General features: G+C 34.2%; 3 protein-coding genes across 4 annotated transcripts; 2 read left to right on the forward strand and 1 right to left on the reverse strand.

The window, feature by feature from the left end:
• Positions 1-193: 193 nt before the first annotated feature.
• LOC140971346 (bifunctional purple acid phosphatase 26-like) lies at positions 194-7314 on the forward strand. Of its 2 annotated transcripts, none has more exons than XM_073433568.1 (10): positions 194-356; positions 948-1155; positions 1583-1783; positions 2038-2149; positions 3927-4153; positions 4793-4931; positions 5615-5835; positions 6164-6285; positions 6410-6571; positions 6927-7314. In XM_073433568.1, exons 2-10 carry the CDS (start codon positions 958-960, stop codon positions 7003-7005), a joined length of 1461 nt encoding a protein of 486 aa, XP_073289669.1. In that variant the 5' UTR covers positions 194-356; positions 948-957; the 3' UTR covers positions 7006-7314. The 2 variants fall into 2 exon arrangements, with proteins under 2 accessions (XP_073289669.1, XP_073289670.1); XM_073433569.1 differs by lacking the exon at positions 194-356 and adding an exon at positions 398-419.
• Positions 7315-10939: 3625 nt separating this feature from the next.
• Positions 10940-18933, forward strand: LOC140971347 (putative chloride channel-like protein CLC-g). The gene is given in 8 exon segments (XM_073433570.1): positions 10940-11172; positions 12478-12678; positions 13060-13237; positions 15003-15265; positions 16727-16996; positions 17114-18239; positions 18472-18574; positions 18577-18933. Coding segments are annotated over 8 exon segments (2412 nt in total). The 5' UTR covers positions 10940-10945; the 3' UTR covers positions 18621-18933.
• A 1460-nt stretch (positions 18934-20393) lies between these two features.
• LOC140971349 (aluminum-activated malate transporter 12-like) lies at positions 20394-24098 on the reverse strand. Its single transcript, XM_073433571.1, has 6 exons — positions 23576-24098; positions 23322-23462; positions 22555-22827; positions 22229-22350; positions 21959-22102; positions 20394-21406 (listed from the first exon to the last, which is right to left on the reverse strand). The coding sequence occupies exons 1-6, from the start codon at positions 23862-23864 to the stop codon at positions 20783-20785; spliced, it is 1593 nt and encodes a 530-aa protein (XP_073289672.1). The 5' UTR covers positions 23865-24098; the 3' UTR covers positions 20394-20782.
• Positions 24099-25625: the final 1527 nt, after the last annotated feature.

A 25625-nucleotide genomic window follows, 5' to 3' on the forward strand; every position in this document is an offset into this window, starting at 1 on the left:
TGATTTCTTAGTTAAATTAAAGCTCATAGTCCAATACAACTAAATATTAAAAATATGACATATATAAAAATTAATATTATTGTTCAAAAATATTAAAAATTAAAACTACTTTCTAAATTATTAACGTCATGATTGCTCAAGCGTAGACATGGGCAAATCATTTATTATACTTGGCTTAATTTCTGTCAACATCATCTGTTGGCCGTATTTTCAAGTAATGAGAATCGAACACGTGTCAGAGTTAATGAGCCAGGGATGTATCCCAGCTAACCTGCGTACACGCGGATAGATAATCATCATCACTTCTGACTTTGATTGGAAGCAAGATCATCAGCCTTTGCTCCGAATGTTTCCAGGTAATCCGTACATTTTATTGTGTTTGCTCGATGTGAAAATTAATCAGAATTGCATCTGTGCGGGTAATATCAATCGCATTTGTGAATTTATTGTACGAAGCTCGAGCATGCAATCCGGTAAACTTTTTCTCGGGTGAAAGAAGTGATTATGTTAAAAAAAATTCATTTTTAAGAAAGTGATCGGTGACTTACCTGAGAAATGGAGTATCGTTCTTTAGTTTGTCACTATAGACTATTGATTCCATTTATATTTGGAAATTCCTTTTGTTCTTTGATAAATTGATGGTAGGTGTCTTTTTTGGGGCTAAATGTCTTTCTGTGTGCAAATGTTGAGGAAAAAGGCTTTAAAGCAGGAATAAGAGCTGGGTTTAGGTGTTTATCACAAGATTATGGCTTACTTGTAAATATTCTGGCAGCGTGGTTTTAGTATTACCTATTCGAGGATTTCTGTTGGGCCTGTGACCCCTGATTACAGAATAAATTATGAATTTTCGGATTTCTTTTTCATTGTTCTCATATGATTAATTTTTTTTTAATCTTAAGTTGGTTTTTCCTGGTAATGATTCTAGTATTTTCTTCTGGATGTGGTAGATGTATAATCATGACTAAGTACAAAAGTAAGGGAATGGGCTCGATGGTGGTGCCTCTTCTGCTTTCGACTTTTTTTATGTACAGCTGCATAAGTCATGCAAGTGCTGGTGTGACTAGTGCCTTTGTTCGTAATGAGTGGCCATCAGTTGATATTCCTTTGGACAATGAAGTTTTTGCTGTGCCTAAAGGTTACAATGCTCCACAGCAAGTAAGCCTGCGTGTTCTAGATGATTCACATGGTCCCATTTGACAAAGGGCATATTTGTGTTGACTGCTGAGAGAAACAATATTTATTAAAAGATTTCAAGGACATTATGGTTTCTTTTTTTTGGTTACTCAGCACTAACTTGTACTTCAGGGATACAACAGGATAGTGATGAAATATTGATCAATTGAATGTAAAATACTTTCTCTAAAGTATTAGGGTGTCCTTATATAATGCTTAAGATTCAAGTCTTTTTGTTTCCATGCAATTTCTGGTTTTCTTCTAGTCATTTGGTGAAGATTGCTGTACATATGTGCTTGGCGATATTGGACTAGACAGAATTCTTCAGTTTCATTTTTCTTTTTTGAATTATTTAAGTGGTTTCCTAATGTTTTAGTGGTATTTAACATGTTTTGATTTTTATTTTCAGGTGCACATTACACAAGGTGATTATGATGGAAAGGCTGTCATAATCTCATGGGTGACAGCTGATGAACCAGGATCCAACACAGTTCAATATGGATTATCAGAGGGAAAATATGATTTCACAGCAGATGGAACTTTTCAAAACTATACCTTTTATAATTACAAATCTGGTTATATTCATCAGTGTCTAGTTGATGGTCTTCAGGTACCATTGAACTCAATTTTGTTATTTTCAACTACAGCGACATGTTGACATTAGATTCTGTAACATAAAATAAGAAGCTCTTTCTTCTCTTCTTGTACGACACGGTAGGCATGTATAGGTTTGAATCAGAAGATACATCTCCTTCCTAAATTTGGTGATTTCAGTAGATATCAGATGCCCCAAAGTACTCATATATTAATCTATTGCACAGCAGGTTCTCTTTTCTCGTTTGATATGATCGCTAATTTTTCCAGTACTCTACAAAGTATCACTATGAGATTGGGAGTGGTGATTCTTCCAGAAGGTTTTGGTTCCAAACACCTCCAGAAATTGATCCAGATGCTTCTTACAAATTTGGAATTATTGGTCAGTTTTTCTTTTATGTTGAATATCCATATTAGCAAACGCCATTCTTGAGAGATTAGGGATAGGCAATATACCGGCTAAGGAAATAAATTATTCGTCTCTCAAGATATTTGATAGGATTTTCTGAGTCACGTGCAACCTTTGGGTTCAGAAATAGGATTATGCACCTTGAAAAACCTGTTCACTATTTGATAAAACTGTCTTTCACAGACAAGGTCAATACGTTCCCCAACCTATTTATCGTAAACAGCTATGGGAAGCAAATAAAACCTGAAATGTCCAGGATACACTGTACACTTTGAGAATGGCCTAGAGTTTATGAAAAATCTCTATTAGGTGTACAAGTGAGAATAGATTAAACTGCAGATGTGTAAAGGTTTATGTTGAAGTTCTGCTTCGTGTTTATAACAGTCTATTACAATGTGCTCTGCACGAATGAAAATCAACTTCCAGTTTACTTAAAGTTAATTTCATGTTCAATGGTGAACAAATTGTGCTTTATCTTGAATGTAAGAAAGTAAACACTGAGTTATCGCATCTATCTGTTGTATTACGGCTTTCTATCATTTCTGTGACAGTAACAGGCGTAGACTTGATTGGACAAAAATACTCTTAACTTCCTCCGTATATCATCTCTCCTGAGAAACTTCCCGGAATGAAATCTGACTCTCTTGATATTTTGAATGAAATATATTAGTTTCAAAGAAATATAATTTAGACATTAAGGCCTTCTAGACGTATAAGGAATTTTAATGTGAGTCCTGTTGAAATGAGCGTATGAGATCCAAAATATATAAAAATTAATGGTTAATAAAGTACTTATGTGATCCCAGTTTTTGAGATGTAAGACTTCACGAAACTTATATTTTATTTACTTGCTGAGACATGAAAAAAGAAAGAGATGGGGGGGAGGAATAGCCAAATACTGATATTCTCACTCTTCTATCATCTCTGAGAATGTATTGCATGCCCTTAAAATGTGCCCTTTTTAAAACTTTTCCATAACCTATAAAAAACGTAATGTGGGTTCATGCATTCAAAATACACATTCATCTTCAATCTTTTGTGTTCATCATATTTCAGATGACTTTTATGCTGCCAATTTGATTTTCACAAATTTAAGGTGTTATTGCAAAATTATTATTGTTACTTGATTGATATTCAGTTCATGAAATCTCCTCCAGTTAGAGTGGCAGGAACTTTGTTCATTTCAAAGCATTCTGTTATTGAGAATGATGCATTGGGTTGGAGTGGTTAAAATGGACAGGTTGATAAAGATTTGAGATTAAATGTGATGGCTCCTTTTTAATTTTTATTTCCTCCTAAACCAAGCCCAGATGAAAATGAGGGATTCTTTGGTGTGAGATACTTATGGAGTGGTTTGGGATGGCATTTGGGTGAGTGATGGTTTATTCGGAAATTCATTTGCCTGCTTGATCATCTTGTTTTGTATGATGAAAAATCCATTTGTGACATTCCCATATGTTGATCAATCAAACTGTTGAGACCTAGTTAAGCAGGACCGACTTATAGGCAAGAATCATGCAAGCAAATTTCATGGAATAATTTGGAGGCTACAATTTATCATTATCAAACATGTAGTTGGCGGCATATTCTTGCATTTGACATCGATCTTTATGCCCCACACACACACATTATCTTATAGTTTTCTACTTTTAAATATGGAGTGAGCCGAATAAATTGTTTAATGAAATGATTTACGTTTAATTGCCTTATGAAATGCCCATTTATGAATCAAATTATTTATTTATTGTAGGTGATCTTGGTCAAACATATAATTCCCTTTCAACAATTGAGCATTGTTGGCAGACTGATGCACATGCTGTCTTATTTGTTGGCGATCTTTCATATGCTGATAGATATGATTATAATGATGTTGGTATCCGCTGGGATTCATGGGGTCGTTTTGTTGAGCGTAGTGCAGCTTATCGTGCATGGATCTGGTCGGCTGGAAATCATGAGATAGAGTACTTTCCACATTTGGTAATAATATGCAGAATGCAGAGATTAAAGATAGCGATTTTTTTTGTTTTTGTCCAAGATTTTTAGTTGTGGGGGAAGGGCGTGGGGAATGTTTTTACTTTACTTTTCTTATTATTAATTTAAACCTTTTTATACCATTCCCGCTGTGATTCTACAGAACATATATCCCTATTGCAAAATGCTTGCATTTTCATTTTTAATTGCCTGAAGATAAGTATTTTCTAGTGCTATATTCTGTTGTCTGACACTACTTACCACTAGTAAAAACTACCGAAGAGAGTTTCTTGTCAAAAAATTATCTTTGTTTGGATTTTACCGATTGACCAAAGATGTATGCATCTTGTACTGATGGTCATTGGTTGTTTTCTAAATCAGATTTTTTGCTTCAGTTGTGAAATATTGAGATGCTTTTTCTGATTCTCTTATGAGAACTATGAGAAATCATAATTTAGTTTCCTCCAACTGTCTCTCTCTCCCCATATTTTATCTCATACCCCCTTTAAGTCTGTAGCTTCTCATAATTTATTTTCATTTTATATTGCAGACACAACAGTCCCTAATATAGGCAACATGATAACAAATTCCATATGCTATTTGTAAATCTTCTCTTGACGCCTTTTTTGATTTATTTATTTTCAGCGGGAAGTAACTCCTTTTAGAAATTATCTTCATAGATACCCTACACCTTATGTTGCTAGTGAGAGCAGTAGCCCACTTTGGTATGCTGTGAGACGGGCGTCTGCTCACATTATTGTCCTGTCTAGCTACTCTCCATTTGGTAAGTTTTGATTGCCACGGTTGTGGTTGTCTTCTTACTTTCATTTAGATGAAATAGTATTAATTTCTATTAGTAAGAGAGAATTGTCTATATTGTTTAAAGGAAGTTTGGATTTTTGTTTCAGCTTGATAAGCATATATTATTTTTCTTATATACTTGGGTGCAAGCGCTTGTGATCCCTCCTATGTTGAGTAATCAATTGTCTGGTTAGGAAACCCTTGATACAGTCACAACTTTCAAATATGCACTCTGTTAGGTTACATATCATGTTTCATTTATCATACAAACATTTACCAGCCTGCCCCATGTTTTGGCCTTTTGGATTAGCGCGTACTGTATGTTACAATGTACCATATCCTATTCTTTTCACATTCATCCTTCCAATATATCTTCTATTACAGTTAAATGAATGGAATTTATCTCATATGGCAAGGGATGGTTGGTTTTCATGTAACTTTAGTACAATGAACTCCAACAGTTGACTGTCGTGAAAACTGTGATAATATTCTAACTTTCTTCTTCTTTCTGTTATTCTTAAAGAAACTGGGAAAAAAATCCATTTACGGTAGTGTATTATTGGTTTATTAGTCATTTTCATCTGATAATCTTCTCCTGCATTGATTTTTTTCCCCTCTTAATTTTTACGCATGATTAGTTCACTTTATGTCTCTTCTTAATTTCAGTTAAATATACTCCTCAGTGGAGGTGGCTTGCTCAAGAGTTGAAACACGTAGATAGGGAGAAGACTCCTTGGCTTATTGTCCTGATGCATTCTCCAATTTACAATAGCAATGATGCTCATTTCATGGAGGGGGAGAGCATGAGAGTTGTTTTTGAGAGCTGGTTTTGTCACTATAAAGTCGATGTTGTTTTTGCTGGTCATGTGCATGCCTACGAAAGATCGGTTTGTCTTCATCGCACTATACCTTTTTTCTTTTTAACATTTACGTAGTGTGTCTATGCAAAGCTGACCGTCCATACAAGTTTATGACATTGGATTTTACTTGGGCAGATTATTTTTGTCAAACTGTCTCGCACTAAGTCTCATGGTTGCTTATTCTAGTAAAACCTGAAAGGTCGTTCACCCTTGTGTGATTCATTTTTGAGGCTCTTTATTTGCCCATTTCTTCATTACCGTTTTGTCTCTTAGTAGAAAGTTCCCATTCCCCTGGATTGTTATCATTTCACCTTGTGTTTATGTTGAGTTACCTGACGAGCTTGTCTACTTTCAGTACCGAATCTCAAACATACAATACAATGTATCGACTGGAGCTTCCTACCCTGTGCCAGACAAATCGGCTCCTGTTTACATTACTGTTGGAGATGGAGGAAATCAGGAAGGTCTGGCTTTAAGGTACAGCATAGCATGTTAGTTTGATTTTCCTAGTTCGTCCTATACGGTTTGATCTCCTCAGAATCTTCACTTGAACCGGTATTACATTTTTTGATATGCTTCGTTAAATTTGATGCCTCCGCAGATTTAGAGATCCCCAGCCAGATTATTCTGCTTTTCGGGAAGCCAGTTACGGACACTCCACCTTAGAGATAAGAAACAAAACACACGCGCTTTACCACTGGAATCGAAATGATGATGGCAAAAGAGTGCCAACAGATTCATTTGTGCTACACAATCAGTACTGGTAATTTCAGTAAACTGCATAATATCGGACTATCTGAGGTGGACCAATATTTCTTTCTTCGCCAGCATGTAGACAATCATAACCCAATTTTTGTTTCAAACCAGTTAGTGTCATTATATGGATCCATCAGCTTGAATATGCTTTGGCTTAAATTTAATCACCCCAAGTCATTTAAGTCATATTTCAGTAACTTCGTGCCAAGTTAAAATCGCTTGTTCCCTCAATATTGTGTCAGGTACCATTAGGATATAGTACCTGATTACGTTCTTAGCTCGGATCAGGGTTAAGAAAGCCCACCTCTTATTTCTTTCATTTATAAAAAAATGTGTTCAACCAAATGACTGGGGTGATGCAGGGGAAACAATCATCGAAGAAGAAAGCTGAAGAAGAACCATCTCCATTCAGTCATATCCAAAATGGCATACAGCCAGTGATAGTGATTTGCTTTCTTATGGACACGACGTCACCTTTCCCGAAGAGATACTAAAGGCCTACATGAACGAGTGATTGATGCTAATTTCAAGCCTTTTATCTCATATTCGAAAATAAAATGGCTTTTAGTATGATTCTTGTATTTGAGGTCGATGGAAAATTATATGCTTTTATAGCTCCACTATATCCTTCGTTGTATTCTCTCCTATTAACAAACAATTCACGTTTGCTAGGACGATTTATTTAATTGGAGCATGTGTGTCGATTAAGTAAATAAAGTGAAGCATCTTCTGCTGCATCACATTCTTCTAGTAGCAATTTTAGTTACCTTCGAAAATAAATGGATTCCCCTGTCTCGGTGTCAGTTTATACATGTCTATTTCATGACGGTGTCGTGCAAGTATTAGTCTTAGAAAAATTCACATGGATTTCTTGCATGGGTAGTCCATCATCCCCTACCTAAAACTGAAGTCAATAATATTAGATGTCCAAATTTAGAAACCTCAATTTTCTTAACTTGAAAACCTATCCAAAATCAATACCTCTCACCAAATTGAAAACCTCTCAATGGCGTGCGTAGGAATTTTCACGTCTCTTGCAATTTCGGGATGTTACTTATAGGAAGGACTTTCAAATATTTCTATTACTTAATTAAAGGCTTAATATGTGAGCCGCAGTTATCCTATTAGGCTTAACAGCTATAGTCAAAGTTATATCAAACCAACTTATCCGAGGTTATAACACACGACCTCGTTTCAAAATCATTAGATCATGTGGATATTATATTAGGGTATTTTGTTATTTAATCTTAGTCAACAATTGTCTTTAAAAAACGACCTCCTCTCGTGTATTTCAAATGCACTTGAGGATGTCAATTTTTGTAAAAAAAAAAAATAGTTGACCATGTCTATTTTTCTAAATATCCCATATTTATATTTTACAAGGGACTCCCTCCATATTTTGAGTATTTAATAATTCTTGATTTGGCATATTATCACATATAACATTGAAAAACCGATTATACATTATGGATTACATATAAGGCTAACCGAACTTAGCCATGGATCGAGCAACTGACGGGTTATATTTTATTTTAAATTTGATTAATTTACACCTGCTCCATAGTTTGTTTTTATCATTTGTTGTTGTTTCACGATCAGTCCAGTTCGTCCAAGGTAGTGTTTGTTAACATCATTGCTTTCATAATTACTGGAAATATACATACTTAATTATAAATTCAGAAAGGGATCAGCACGAAATGTACAAAAAGAAGTTGCCATAGTTTGCCATTTATTATTCCTATTATTATTGTTGGTGGAGGTGGCGTAATATTAAATCAAACTTTCAAAAATTTAATGTTTATCCCTCATTGTTGTTAATTGATATTAATCTCATTTGCATAAATATATAAATTCAAAATCAATTAGAATAAACAATTGTCTTGAATTTCTTCCATAAAATAATATGGATTGTGATTCCTTGGTTAAACTGACTTATCAAAATTAATGGGCACCATTAGGTACATATAGGATCGAAAATAACAATTTAGAGGGACAAATGAACTGTTATGTAAACTATGTCAAACAATATTAAGCTTAAGTTGTGTTAACAACTCAAATCAATATTTCAATCAGACTGAATGATTCGAGCTACTAGAAACGTGTTCTAAGTGCGGAAACTGCTCAAAATCACTTAGTGAGTATGATATAAAAAAAACAGCTCAAATTTATTCAACTCACTTATCAGCACATATGATAGTCTTAACAATACAAGTAAATGGTAATATATAAAGAGAGAAGAAGTTGTTTATGGAAGTTCGACGGCCAAGCTTCTACGTCTCTCCTTCTTCGATTTCCAGAAATATTTTATTTTAAGATTTGATCAGTACAACAATTTGTACAAACTCATTTCAGCTCAGTTCTACAACATTAATAAGCTGAAAATCATAGCACTCTTTTCTTCAACTTGATATGTTCAGAAACAAGCTTCTGACAGTTAAAAATGATTTTCACAATACAACAACACTCTCGTGTGTAAAAGATAAGTGAAAATACAAAGTGCACAATATTAATCTTTTATCGATCTGATTGGAAACCAAGTGTGTGCAAGAACAATTAAAAGATAAATCTTTTGAGAGATGCTGTGCTATTTGAATGTTTGATGCATGTGCTAAAGATTGATAAAGCAATAATAGTTTTTCGGAGAGCTTTTTAGTCTTAATTTCAATAACAATAAACATATCCGGTGCTCACAAAAGTACTGGATAGCTGACATTTATGAGGATATAGTCATGTGTCCTGATTGTTTTGTCAAAACAGTACATTTAGTTAATTTAGTGCATATACTTGATAAATAATTATCAATATTTTATTATTCTAGTTATAAAGTTTAGGGGAGTAGGTCGGCTCATAATTATGAAGTATCTGATTTGCTTTAGTCCAAGAACCGCGTCATCCCAACATCTTAGGTTACATGGTTCACATAAATCTGTGTAATTTTTTAAAAAATATAAAAAAATGAACCTTACTTGATTTTTTGTATAGGAAAAGTACATCATCCAAACATGTCGGATCATATTTTTTAATACGAGGTCTTTCTTAAAAAATTGTACCAGTTTTGCAACGACTCATTAGTTAAAGAGTGAGTCTCATGTGAGACCGTCTCACTGATCTTAATCTGTGAGACGGGTCAACCCTACCCATATTTACAATAAAAAATAATACTATTAGCATAAAAAGTAATACTTTTTCATGGATGACTCAAATAATAGATCCGTCTCATAAATACGATCCGTGAGACCGTCTCACACAAATTTGTGTGTTAGTTAAATATCTTTATTGTCTTTGTCTCACTTGCAGCGCAGTGAATCAATCAGAGATATCCGAGTAAGCTTATCCCCATATCGTTGTCTCACGTGCGGCATAGTGACGCAAGGAAAAATTATTTTTGAAATATTCAATTAAAATGACATCCTTAAAATTAATTTAATAATACATACTCATCCACATAAATATTTATACAAAATTATGTGAACGACTAAATTGCGTCCAGAAAAAAATAGTAAAGCTAATGTTTCTATTTAGAAATTTTCAATTATGAAATTTATCTCCTATAAATTAGGATAATTACCAAAATCAAAATATTTATGCCATTTGATAAAAACTAGAACAAACTTGTCCACGCTTTACACGTTCACAAAAACTCTTGTGAGACGGTTTCATAGGTCAATTTGTGATACAAATATTTTATTTGGGTCACCAATGAAAAATATAACTTTTTATTTCAAAAGTATTATGTTTTATTATAAATATAGACATAGGTGTCACGTCTCGCGAATAAATTCACGTTAATTTGAGCAAAGTGGAACACTAATTGCTTTGTTTGGTGGTCAATTATGGTTGTATATCCTTAAAAAAATATTAATTGCATATCTTCAATTGAATATTAATTGTATACAGAATAATAATTTTTTAAAGACAAATATAAATGCGAATTAATGATATCGAGAAATTGAAGAGCTCAAATTTTATTAATCAAAAATTGAGTTTCTCGGCAACTAAATAAATAATAAAAATATTATCAAATAAAATAAAATAATTATAACTTAAATTCGACTATAAGGGTTTTTATTTAATAGATTATAGTACTTCTAAATTTTTTTTACTATTTTCATTAATCAAGATGATTTTATAAATTTAATATTTNCAACAATTCAAATATCAATTTAATCCCTCCATAATTTATCAAATTTCACTTTAGTTTATCGATAATAATAAAAAAATGATACACACGTATGCGTGTGCATAGTAACTAATATATAATATAAAATAGATCGGATAATATTATGATGTACGGAACCAAACGGGCCCCACTTATTGTCGTTATTCGGACACTTTGTTGTTGATTTTTGTAATCATTCATCAACACATTTATAATCAGTTAATGCCATTTATTTTCTGTGAATTACACGGCTATATGGCGATTTCGAGCGGCTTGGCTTCGGCGGAGGACGAGGAGTCACCGGCGGTGCTGGAGGAGCCGTTTCTGCAGTATCAACAGCAGCGGCAGCAGGAGGAGTCGATGCGCCTTCGCCGATCGCAGTCTAATACGTCCTCTCAAGTCGCCATTGTCGGCTCCAATCTCTGTCCAATTGAAAGCCTTGATTACGAGTATTTTTTCTTGTTCATGTGCAATCTGTGTTTGTATGTGAACGTGGGTGCGTGTGTAGCATTAGTGTTTGTATGTGTATACTGCTGCGTGGTTAGAAGAGAAGTGTATTATGTATACGATACTCTACTTTTCAATTAATTTGGACGCTGACTCGAAGTTTGTGTGAGAGGATAAATATTAATAACTTTGCACTTTTTTACAAGTGTTTGACAGATATTTTCTTGATCTACTTGAAGCTGACTCAAAATTCTATGTTCTTTGTATTTTGAAATGATTTAATTTTCAGCTGCATCGGTTTTTGATGGAAATACGAGCATTTATTGTTCCGCTAGTTATAAAATGACGCGTGGTGAAACTATATGCTAGTGTCGATGCATGATCGACTTCAGTTTTTGTTCTATTATTCAATTTACATTTTTAAGGCAAAGGAATTTATGAAGTTTGTCAAGGGATATATTCTGTAAGAAGTTTGTATGCTCAAATTACCACGTTTCATGTTTNATATATGCACACATTCATACATTTATATAGACACACACACACACACACACACACACACATATTTATATAGCGTTAAACAACTAATCACGTAAAGATAATACAATCGAGTCAAAAATATGATTTTAAGGTGATTGTTTTTAAAAATGTATATTACATAACTTGTCTGTATCGGTTGAAGCTCTGGAACTACATACAGGGTTGATTTTTTCACTCATTATTTCCTATTATTTGCAAGAGGTTCCTGTCAATATTAATAATGAGAATGATCATTTCTGCGAACAACCACGGGTTCATGTTGGAATATCTATATTTCTTGTATTTAGGACTGACTACGGTTCCTTTGATTGTCATTATAATGAGGATTTTTTTTTTTCATTGTGATGTAAAGACCCTTCTGCAACATTTATTTAAGTTGTAAGTTTTGTATCATTATTCCATCGGTGAGGCTTCGTACATTTGACTTCATTTTTGGACTCAGCATTTCCATGTCTTGTCCCTGAAAGAGGGGCATGAAATTGTTGCTTTGTAGCCTAAATAAAGTTTATTGAGTCCACAAAAATTTAGCTTTATAGATATCATTTTATATTGCACTAAATGGTAGTGATTGCAGATCTTTGAATTTCTTCCCCCTTGTATCATGTGATTCCTTTCACATTGTTGTTTGTTTTTGAATTATTTTGTTCACACTAATACATCCTATCATAAAGGGAATATAATTTAAGAATCATTGACCTTGTCGTGTTGTTTGCCTATGCTCTTGATGATTTTATAGCCTTTATGGTCTAACTGAAATACTTGTACAGGATCATAGAGAACGATTTTTTCAAACAAGATTGGAGGAGCGGAGGGAAGACCCATATATTTCAATATATACTCATTAAATGGATATTTTGTTTTCTTATTGGAGTTATAGTCGGTCTGCTTGGGTTCTTCAACAACCTTGCTGTAGAAAATATAGCTGGAATTAAGTTCGTCGTTACCTCGAACATGATGTTGGCCAGAAAGTAAGAATCTTGGTACTTTATGTATGATGTTGGCCAGAAAGTTAGAATCTTGGTACTTGCTTTCGCATGAAGATTTTTCGTACTAAGCTTTGGTTTATCTAATAATATTTGATTCCAGAATGATAATTTTCTTCTTGTGAATATATCATTTTTTTAGCTTCATTGCTGCCTTTATTTGGCAGCCTCTAGATATTTAAAATGATGGAGGTTACTTCATGTTTTGCTTTTAAAACTTTTAAACTATAGCTATGTCATAGTTAATAATTTTCCATGGTATCTGGGTATTATTATTTTTGTTGGCTTCTCCCATGCCACCTCTGTCATGTTTTGTATTAGGGTTTTGCATCTGAACTAAAGTTTATATACTGATTTTGGGATCAGGTACACGGTGGCTTTCCTTGTATTTGCATCGTCAAATTTTGGATTGACATTGTTTGCATGCTTGATCACTGCTTTTATAGCACCTGAGGCTGCCGGTTCAGGAATACCAGAGGTTAAGGCTTATTTGAATGGTGTAGATGCACCAGCAATATTTTCGTTGCGAACTCTGATCATCAAGGTACCTTACCTCTTTTTCTCTCTCTATCTTCCTATTTCTCTGTGTCTCTCAGCAGGAGATTGTGTAATTGGAAATTTTTCAACTAACTCTGTGAGGATATCTGGATTTGATAGTTAAGTTGTCAAAATGAACTTTCTGTTAAGTGAAAGAAGGCTACAATTCAAATTGCTTAGGTGAAGTACCTAGATTGGCATCTCTTTAGTCCTTCAGATCAACACAAGTTAATATAAACTTGAATTGGTTGCCAAAAAAATAAAAACTTGGGCAATAATAACATGCCCTCCTCATAATAATATTCAAAGGGATGTGACGCTTATGTGTTACTGAAGTTTTTTCCGAAAGTTTTGCTATCCTGGCTGTTTGATCACAGTTTTGGCGGGATCCTTTTCCTGCACCCTTCAAGTATTGGACAGTTTCACCGAATGTACTTAGTAAACAATTATGATTGTTCACAACTTGCCCTATTACAAAGAAACACTCTTTTCCAGTTAAATGCATCATCCTCGAACATTGTTGGTAACACTCTTCAGCCAGTTTGCAGAAAAGTTGTGACATAGCCTTAAACGTTTGGTCCAAGCTCTTTCATCCAGTTTGACTTTGAATTTGAAATATTACTTCGATAGAAATTATATTGACATTCTTCCAAATTTGTGCCAATGCGTTGGATATTGAGTACCAAATGCAGCCTGCTCCTGGGTGTAAGTAAAGATATAATGTTTTCAAGTTTCAGGCTAGACTTACGTTTCCCCCCTCTATGAGTTTCGAAAAGTTCTATAAGCACGTGTTTTCAACAATTATGCTTTCTGCTTCTTAGCTATTACTGTCATTCATTGAGATTCAGAACGACATTTTTCTGCTTATTTAGTTGGTTAAGCTTCCCTATGACTTCTCACCCCTCTGTACCAATTGAGCCGCAATCCTCCAGTTCCATGCCATCTTTCTTTTCTAATCTTTCTGTGCGACCCTAAAGATTCAACCCATCCTTATTGTCAAGAGAAGGAGACCATACGTGTTATTGAAGTTGCCATTCTATCATCATCAATAACCTTACAGAGTTTATAATCAAGCTTATCTCTCTTCATCGTGCTGAGTTTGAAAAATAGAGATGCTGTTGTCTCCAAATCACCTAACTTTTTCTCGATTACTCCATTCTTAGTTAATTTTACACCCTCTTCATTTTTAAAGTATACTATTTACTTCTTATTTTGACCCTACTGGATCTCATGATCGAATTTCAATACGACTGCAAAATACTTTAAAATGAAGAAGGTGCTAATTCAAATTAGTGTCGAATGACGTGCAAATCACTTTGACCATGTTCCATAACTTAATTGGGCCCAGCTGGGCTATGTTCAATAATGCCAACTCAATTCTAGAAGTAGCTTTTGAAAGTTTTCTGAAAAGTAATTTTTATTTTGAAATTTTTGGAGCTGATGTAATGTTTGTTATTTGATAATGTGTTTGGTTTATATTTAAATGTGAGATATTAATAAAATTTGAAATATGGGATGTATATTTTTTAGGAATGATATGGTGAGAGTGAGTGCAAGTTGATTTTCAGAGATATGAAACCAAAGAGTTGGATTTTGTGGAAAATAATCTCTATTGAAAAGCCAAAAAAATGGAAACTGAGATTTTTTTTTATCTGTATGATTAAATTGCACTTCAAAAGTGAATAGAAACTCTTTGTGTAGATTGCTAATTGCTTGAGATTCATAGTCAGTATTCTTAAGTTCTTATTTTGAAAAGTCTTACATGTGTACAGATTGTTGGAAGCATATGTGCTGTGTCATCGTCTCTTAACATTGGAAAGGCAGGGCCAATGGTTCATACAGGTGCCATCGTAGCTGCAATAATAGGTCAGGGTGGGTCAGATAAGTTTAGGTTGACCTGGAAGTGGTTACGGGTTTTCAATAATGATCGAGACAGGCGAGATCTTGTTACATGCGGATCTGCTGCAGGAATAGCTGCTGCATTTCGTGCTCCAGTTGGTGGTTTGTTGTTCGCTCTTGAGGAATTGGCATCTTGGTATTACTTGACTTATGTCCTTTAGGGTTTCCCAAGTTTCCCTTATAGTTTTGCCTTATTAGCTTTAAAATTGATGTCATACGGTTGAGTTGGTCTATATACTTCTATATCTCTGAAAGATGCAATCATGCAACGCATTCTGATTATATGGCACACATGTTATCTATCTCGCAAGTGCTACTTATTGAATTAAAGATTTTCAGAACATTAGGTAAGAGAGGATAAGAAAAGTTTGATAAGAATTGATGGTTTGTTTTTCTTGTTTAAGCTCCTCTAGGTGGAATTTTGTATTGTTGTTCGTGGTATTCTTAACATTCATTTTTAATTGGTTGATGATGCTACTTTAGCATGTATCTGATGTCATGTTTCTATGTGTGTGGTAAATTCTATCTGTATTTCCTCAGTCAATTTAACATTTACGATAATTCAGGTATTAATTGTGCAGATAATGGAAAGAAATGTAGCAATTTTATCTTTTATTTGGTATCTTATTCTTATTGGAAGTTCTAATCTTACCAAAACTTAAAATATCAGATTTTCCCCTAAAGTTGCTCACTGCTGTTTTACTGAGACTTTGAGGTGCCTTGTTCCTTACTTCCTGAGTATAAACTGTATATGAGGATCACATAAACGAGTTTGTATTTGTGAACTTATGATCCATATTTATAGTGTAAAATCTTCCTATTTTTAGTAAACGTAGTCTTATCATTAGGCTCCCATGTCTTAGTTCCGTTATATCTGAACATGTCAGTACTACGTACTAAGTAAATACTTATTGGAAAACAGTTATTGTGAAACGATGTTTATTTTGGTTTACATATGTGCCACTTGTCATTACTTGTCATCATGGAGTCACTAAATGGCTGATCATAGTCGACCATTCATCCTCCAACCTTAAGCATTTGCTTCCGCCTTGAGCATGGTCTTCATTGGTTAAGTTGGTTCTGCCAGTGTGCCAACTCTTTCCATTCCTACCAGCGACATCATCCATATTGGTTATCTTGTTTCTGTCTTTACCTGTTTTCTTTTGTTTGACAGTTCTTTAACCTCTTTTCTTTTGTTTGACTAGTCCGTACTGGTTAAGTTGTCTATACTTGGTATCATCATTCTTTTGGTCGACTTAACTGCCTCCGTTTAATTTTTTCTTTAATCATAGACTTTAAATCAATTATTTTGAGAACTTTGGGCCTAGATTAATTTAGCAATCATCCATTACCTTCGAATGATAAATTAGCTAATATTCAAAATTTTGGTACATATCCTTTTAGCAATTTGGTGACACTAAGCCTTATCTGATGTGCAAGTGAGAAAAAATGGTTTCTTAAGCTATGATGAGTCCATGACGAATATGTGGACATAACAATTAAGAAAGTGGTATATGTAATAGTAAACAATGTGTGGTTCTGAGAATGTATTGTATACTGTGCTACTAAGATTAGTTATACTCGACTTTCTCTGCAGGTGGAGAAGTGCTCTGCTGTGGAGAGCTTTCTTTACTACAGCTGTTGTTGCAATTGTCCTTCGAGCTCTGATTGATGTCTGTTTGAGGGGTGAATGTGGATTATTTGGTAAAGGGGGTCTTATAATGTTTGATGTCACCTCAGCAAATATATCCTATCAACTGAGGGATGTACCTCCCGTTCTTCTTCTTGGAGTTATTGGAGGCATTGTTGGAAGTTTCTACAATCTTTTACTCGATAAAATTCTCCGAATATATAATATGATAAATGGGTATGTCTTTGCTTTTGGTTATTGATTTTCTTGATAGTGAGGTGATTAAATGTCCTTTTTAATCCACTAACCTATGCGCATGGGGATTTGTGATGGTTTCTTCTTTGTCTGTGCCAGGAAGGGAATCGCTTACAAGATAATTTTAGCGTGCTCTATCTCCATTTTCACTTCTTGTCTTCTATTTGGATTGCCATGGCTTGCATATTGTCGTCCATGCCCATCTGATACTTCAGAGCCCTGTCCAACAATTGGCCGTTCTGGAAATTACAAGAAATTTCAATGCCAGCCTGGTCACTACAATGATCTTGCCAGCCTCTTTTTCAATACAAATGATGATGCTATCAAAAATCTCTTCAGCAAAAACACAGACTCTGAGTTTCATCTTGCATCGATGTTTATTTTCTTTGTCACATGCTATTTCCTCAGCATTTTCAGTTATGGTATTGTGGCTCCTGCAGGCCTCTTTGTGCCAGTTATTGTGACAGGTGCAGCTTATGGACGATTTGTTGGAATGTTAGTTGGTTCTAACTCGAATCTCAACCATGGCCTCTTCGCAGTTCTTGGTTCTGCTTCTCTTCTTGGGGGGACTATGAGGACAACAGTTTCCTTATGTGTAATTATTCTTGAACTCACAAATAATTTATTACTGCTACCACTTAGTATGCTTGTTCTTCTCATCTCCAAGACTGTTGCCGATGCATTCAATGGAAATATATATGACCTCATTGTGACATCAAAGGGTTTTCCTTACTTAGAATCTTATGCTGAGCCATATATGAGGCAATTGACAGTTGGTGATGTGGTTACTGGCCCTCTTCGTATCTTCCATGGAATCGAGAAAGTAAGTAATATAGTCCATATCCTCAAAACCACGAGGCACAATGGATTTCCAGTGGTAGATGAGCCCCCCCTCTCTGTTTCTCCAGTTCTATCTGGTTTAATCCTTCGTGCTCATCTCATCACTTTATTAAAAATGAAGATTTTCTTGCAAACCCCGGCACTTGTTGGCTCAGATGCTTCTACACGGTTTTCAGCTGATGATTTTTCGAAGGGATTGGGCCATGGTGACAAAATTGAAGATGTAGATTTGTCCGAGGAAGAGATGGAAATGTTCATAGACTTGCACCCCTTTACTAACACATCACCCTACACTGTTGTAGAGACTATGTTGTTAGCTAAGGCTTTCATTCTTTTTCGTCAAGTTGGTTTGAGGCACCTGTTGGTTATTCCCAAGACTTCTGACGTAAGACATTTTTATTTTATAACCGATACACCATTATATTGATCCTTTTTCTCTTTTCTGGTAACTGTAAACAATATTATTTCTCAGTAATTTTGGTCTTTATGTTGCCCATTTTCCTTGCCAGGTAGTTTAAAAAACATCAGTTGAACATTTATGAGTATGAACATATTTGCCTTCATGCTAAACGTCGTTTCTCCAGCCTTATTAGAATGCTATTTATTTTATTTTGCAGAGAGTTCCTGTTGTTGGTATATTGACGAGGCATGACTTCATGCCAGAACACATCCTTAATTTATACCCACATTTGTTGACCGGCAGATGGAAAAGATTGATATTTCAGTTCCCTCAGTCACACAAGCTTATCTAGAGAATTGCAGCTAAACCGTTGAGTGTTTTTAAAGCTCTATGAACCACCTTGGCTTCGAACCAAACGATGCATCGATTCTCTTCTTTTTCTTTGATTCAAGAGCAGCATAAGGACCTTCATTCTTCATCAGTTGGCCTGGTATGCATTCAGGTCTGGCAAAGATGCAAGTTTTCTAACTGTGAACTTGGAACTATAAATTTTTCACAGTTTCATTTACTAAAATAAATTGACGCCTTTCACCTTTATTATACTAGAAGATATGTACAAATTAAAGATGATACTAGGAGAAAAATTATTATCTTACTCTCACTATTTTTTATTTTTCAACCATTGATTCAATCTACGATATCTCGATAAAGTTCGGATTTTATTTTTTGTTTGAGTTCTTGAATACTAATATAATTGAGTTGTTTTAGGTTTCATATATATACGTAAAAGCATATAGTGTTGCAATATTCATGCTAAATATAAAAATATTTATTAATGTGATCTGAGAACCATATTCTTACTATTACTGTGACATTTTTTTTAAAATCACAAACCATAAAATTGTAGAAATAATATGGTCAGAACGTGAGTGTTCAAAAAATAATAAAAAAAAACAAATACATCAATTATAAATTTTATTTACAACAACCATTATTTCAAATTTTAATGATATATTTTGAAGTTTTACAGTCCTATATATAAATCACGTCCTTGAAAAATTAGTTAATAAGTATTCATCAGTGAAAATTTGACGTGACATAAAACACGAGGACAACTTAATATTTTTAAAAACTTTTATTTTACGAGAAAAAAATATTTAAAAACATAACAAAATTTTAAATTTCTTATAAATCATTTTAACTAACTTAGATGTAAGAGTAATTTGTTTCACGTGAAAATAATTTGAATTCATTTCGACTCTTCTTTTTCTATCATTTTGATGTATATAAGAGTAATTGTTTCAAAACTTGTGACAAATAACCAAAAGAAATTAAAATAATGAGTCGAAAATAAAAAAAACATGCACTACAACTATGTATTACACAACCATTTGCACAAGATTTTGGTTTTAATTATGGATGAACAACAAATATCTTTTAATAAACAAAATATGTAAATTTAGAAGATGAAAGACGGTGGAGAGTGATTGCTTGTGCCAAGATGTTGCATGGACAAAGAGCGGCTCTCGACAGATTTTTAGGCAAAAAAGAACATGAATGAACTGATTTCACATCAGAACGAGAGAGATTTAGAGAATGTGTAGGTTTGGAACTGTACAACTGAAGATGACTTAAAATATTTGATAGATATTATTCATATCAACAAGGTACATCTTCTATTCGGGAGCTTATCACATAAGAATTATAAAGTTAAGCGTGCTCGATTATAAAAGTGAATTTGATAAATATTTCATAATTTGATTCGATATAAGAATAATGAATTCGATTATAGGATTTATCTGTTAGAAATTTACTATGATGAAGTCATAATTTTATGAATTAGTTGCTCCTTATAACAAAAATTATTCGATAAAACTCTAAAGAGTTAACTAAAATTATAATGTCTAGCTATACAAAAAACACGTTCCTTCAATTTTATGTATTTTAGTAATAATGTAAATTATGATCTCTATTATATAATGTATTTTTAGTATTTTATGATTCAACGAATTAATGATCATTGTCTTATCTATGTTATAGTTTTATTAGACCTCGTTTGTTAATGAATCTAGCACGTTCTGTGCTATTTTTAGCAAGCCTTTTATATATAAGCTTGTAGATGGGCAGGACTGGGGGCAGACCCTGTCTCCCACCTTAAATCACGTCTACTTTGTGCAGATTCTAAGCCAGACTTCTTTAACACTCATGAATAAGCAATTGTGTAATAAGATCTTCGTGCATGATAATAATATTTTAAGCAGTTTTCAATTCCTTTTGGATCCATGGCCTCATATATGTGTTGAAAAGTTATATAATTTTTACTCACTGTTGTACGAATGCAAGAGTTGAACTTTTGACAGGTGGAATATGTATGTCGCTGCTCGATTATCAAACAAGTTATTTGATTCAACTTTCAGTTACACCTTTACCTGTATAATAAATATGGTTTAGATGAATAATTTTAGTAAGTTCCAGAACAATCCCATATGGATGGGATAATTATGCTGCCAGTGTTTTAAATGTTGCCGTCATTCTGGTCCATGAGAAGGCAAATTATTCTTCGATCCCATCTCAGGTTTTTGACAAATCACAACCACTCGATCATTACTGGAATCAAACTCCCTGAAGTTAGCCACCCTCCCCAACTCTTCTACCTCCTCAATCACGAGATCGAGCCTCGCTACTGCCTCCACCAATAAGGAGGCAAAGGCAGCAAATGGAAGTGCCTCCGAGAACTCAAGGCTCGTGACTGAAATCTTGCTCAAGGTTGGCCTCAACATCTTTTTCTCAGCCTCCTTCCCTTGTTCCCTTACCCTTTGTGACTTCCACTTGAGCAATGCTGATGTATCGGTTTTTACGCTCGATAGCGAGGCTCCGTAGTTTTGGGAAGAATTTTCTCTGGCAGTGGCCGCTGCCAAGGCATACATATTGGTTTTGGCGTTGGTGGCTTTGGATCCGAGAAAGAGCCTCGGCTGGGATTTTAAGGCTGTATCCAAGTCTTGCAGGGCCTGGTGTAGGTGGTCGGATAGAATCTCAGGGGAGCATTGGCGGTGGTTTTTTATACTTTCAGCTAGTTCCATTAATGCTTTGGTTACTTCTGCAGCTACTCGAATGCATGGATCTTTGAAAAGAGCTCGAACAGACTTGGGAGTCTGAGAATTATGCAAGTTATGAATTAGCGAATAATAGGTAGAGAATATATATTACATTAAAATGTAGCACATGTGAACAAAAACTAGAGGAGTTCGATCAGAAAAAAATTTCAATGCTCGAGTTTGAACTTGAACTTGATGGATCAGTACTTTCCGAGCTTGCATTTGATTTGAGTAAAACTCAAGAAGTTCAATTTTTTTAACTAAAGCTTGATATTTGTTTGGAGAATTGCGAAAGTATTATTGAACTTTTATAAAAATTTGTCAGGACAAACAATTTATCTTAAAATTGCGATGTAAGAAATATTTAAAAACGATGGTTATTCCAGCTGCTTTTTTAGCTGAGACATTAGTGCTTCATCTCTTCTCGAGGTTATCAAGCTTGACTCCTACCGAGCTACGTACTCTCGATCTCGGCTCGGATACAGCTCAAGGTAGCATAACGAGTTGCCAAATAAACATCATTTTTGGTAGGCATACTTTGGGAATACCCAATATTTTGATATTGTCCAACAAAATGCTACTAAGGATGCTTCGAATCAAAATAATGACCTGAATCTGAGTTTGAATGCATCCATGTAAAGCTACGACTGTATAACCGAAATGACGAAGAACGTCTCCCAATTTGACATACTGCTGCCATGGTAACCTGTAACAGTGTATTGAGTGTGGTGGCTCCCAACTAGCGTGTAATGCCTATACTTTAATGAAGAAAACAATCAAGAAAGATGAACAAGACAATTAAGTACATGTTGCTTCTTCGTTTTTTTTTTTTTCCTTTTTCTGAAGCGCTTATAGCTTTAGATTAATGTGTACATGTACCAGTGTCTCGTCAGTGGATTTTGAATCCAGAACAGCTTTATAACCCTTGTATATAGGATCTTCCAATGATTTTTCTTTGTCTTCATCTATCGTATCATTGCTGAAATATTCATTGACACATGCTGAAAATGGATAAGAAAAACTTTAATCTTTTTCATCCCTTAAACTCAAATAATCTATAATTTAGATCAGTAGCCTAAATATCATATATTGAAGACTTTACAAAAGTGGTGATTGTGGAGAAGTAGCTCTGATGTTAATGGATCGGATCTTTGTTTCTGTACCAAAATCTATGGTGTTAGCATAATTTTATGCCAGACACGTACCTTCAATCGAATTTGCCAACCCCTGAAGCTTAGAAACAGTGGAATTGTGGAGATCTTGGCCGGACCAATTCGGGAAAATGAGGAGGCTCATCAAGAGACAGATTCCACAGCCAATGGCGATTGTGTAAAATCTTTCGTGGGCTATCTTTAACACATTATGAACTCGATAGCTGGAGACAGTAATCAGATTGAAGGTCAACAGAAATATCACAACTCCGTAATCGTAATTTTTCTTTATGTACGGGAAAAATCTCATGTACGTAGCTGCTGCTCCTGTTATCATGAACAAAGTAATTTCAATCAGTTTCTACTTTAACGATCGGTTGGTTTAAAATAAATTCCAATTTTTTATGCACAAATGTTTTGTGAAGTTACACACTCAAGTAGGGATGCTACATCACTGGACCGGACCGGATTAAAATGGCTTCGGATCCACTTTCAACAACCCAATCCGATTCAACATTAGTGTCGGATTTGGTTCAACTGGGAACCAATATAATCGATTTCAAAATTGAATCAGACCAGTCCTGGATTGATCCAATTTGATACATATTAGCATCCCTATACACTCAAGATTTTGCAATAACAAACATAAGGGAACTTGGGGTTTTCAGCAAGAGCACCAATCCAAAATACTAGTACTTTAGATAGAAGAAGTTGTCTAACTGAACTTATTAAACTTGTACAATGACTAGTTATATCTTTCATAACCTAATTTAGATCACATGGTATTGCAATCAAACCGCATGAACTTGTACGATGCATACCTATAACAAAAACCGCGGTCCCGATGAAGATAGCTCGATACACATGTCCCGTTTTTTGGGCAATATACTCGATCAAGAAAGCCAGTGATCCAGCTAAAAATGTGCCAAGCCCTCTATTCAAGCCTTTGCACAATGTTGCCCCTACGTACACCATAATTAATTATGCATCATCAAACTTTAATAACATACTATCTAACTCACTTGCAATAAATCTTCCCACATATAAAAAAATAGAAAGAAAGTAAAAGACTAACCAGCAGTGAACTCAAGCACGACAACAACAGTCATAACAGCCCAAATGGCATTTTGTCCAATTCCTTCAAACAATGGTTCCATCAAATACAACAGTGTAACTAATGTTAAAGAAAAACCCACTTTAAATGAGTGAAAAACCCGGCGTGGATCTTCTCGGCCGACTTGACATATCGTTTGCATTGTCGAACCTGCAAATATTTTCACTTTCTCAAGTGCTAAAATATTGGTTGTATATTTCTTCAAGGCATTAACCTTGGCTGTCCACTCGTTAAGATTTTCGATTCCCATTGCAGTTAGATATATTTAGGATTGTGAAAAAAACGCAGAGTATGTATATGCAAGCAAGTTTAGTAATTTGAAATGGGAACACAATCTCAAGTTAGACCATGAGGCTATATACAGGAGAGAGGACAGTAGTATAGAAAATATTTCATGGCTCCAATTTTGGCAAATAAACTATTATATGGAAGAAAGGTTTGAGAAGAGATTTGGAAAATGTCCAAATTCACCTTTTTGTGTTGCATCTCACATTTCATGTACCTATTTATACGGAGGAAAACAATTATTTTTCACACATCGTAAAAAATCATTAAAAAACTAAAATTTGTCAATATAAATAAATGCGATAATATTTGGGTTTGATAAATATTATAGGAGGGAAAATAATTGCTTCCCTCCATATAAAAAATGACATCAATTAGAAATGTCAGGATAACTAATCTAATATGTTTTTTTATTCTCACATTTATTTTATCTATTTTTCCCTCCTCCAATATTTATCCAACCCAAATATTCTCATATTTGTTATTGTCACTATAAATAACATACACGACACTTTTAGTTGTCATTATAAATGATTTTAACTGACATATAAATTTATCATTATTATTATGATAACAAGACATGTATAAATGTATTTAAAACATGAGTTTTCCTGACATTTAAAATTGTCATTATATGAATAATTAGTAACACGTATGAAGTTGTCATTAACATCTTATAATGACATTAAAAAATGTCAGGAAGTTTAAGACGACATGGGAATAGAGTACATTTGTTGGAGGTGTCACTAAAACTTAAATGTCACTAAATATTTAATATGATGACATTTATAAATGTCACCATAAGCATTTATTCTTGTAGTGTTAAAATTGTATATTTAATATACCCATGATTAATATTATACATAAAATCAGTCAACTCCTCAAATAATGAATAAAACATAGAACAAGTGTAATTGGAAAATTGCACTTAAAACCCACATTTTATGCACAAATATAACTTCTCATGTATCGTATAGCTTTATCATTTTTGTATCACATGTGCCTCTACTGGCCCCTTGTCTCGATAAATAAAATTATTTTCTACCGAAAAATATTATTCATCTACATACATACATGAAATAATTAACGAAATATAATTTGTAAAATGAGATTTTCCTTACATTGGAATTAAAAATAAATATTTGAATTTTAGCATTCACGTGTCATTTTTTCTTTTAGGTTCTCTTTTCGTTGATATATTCACATGAAATCCGGATACAAGAAACAAGTTTGGGGTACTCAGACTTGCTTGCTTGCTTGCTTGCTTGCCTACCACAACTAAATGTTGCAACCATATATACCAAGAGTGAGTTTCACGTGAGACCGTCTCACGGATCAAGATCCGTGAGACGGGTTAACCATAACCATATTCACAATATAAAGTAATACTCTTAGCATAAAAAGTAATACTTTTTCATGGATAACCCAAATAAGATATCCGTCTCACAAATACGACCCGTGAGACCGTCTCACACAAATTTTTGGCATATACCAAATATAGAGGTTGATATCTCTCTCTGTGTGTGTGTGTTTTTGTTCCGCTAGCTGTATGGTTTGTCAAAAGCATCACATAATTGCTTGTGGACTGTTCCTGATTCTTGTGTTATTATAGGACTACATTTCTTTCTCTTCCCTCACCATTCCTCTGATCGAGGGCGGTATTATAATATCTGCTTTTTTCTTCGATTAATATATGAAATTAATTTTATTTTTAAAAAATGAAAAA

Source organism: Primulina huaijiensis, chromosome 2 (assembly GCF_012295235.1).
Source record: "Primulina huaijiensis isolate GDHJ02 chromosome 2, ASM1229523v2, whole genome shotgun sequence".
NCBI lineage: Eukaryota > Viridiplantae > Streptophyta > Magnoliopsida > Lamiales > Gesneriaceae > Primulina > Primulina huaijiensis.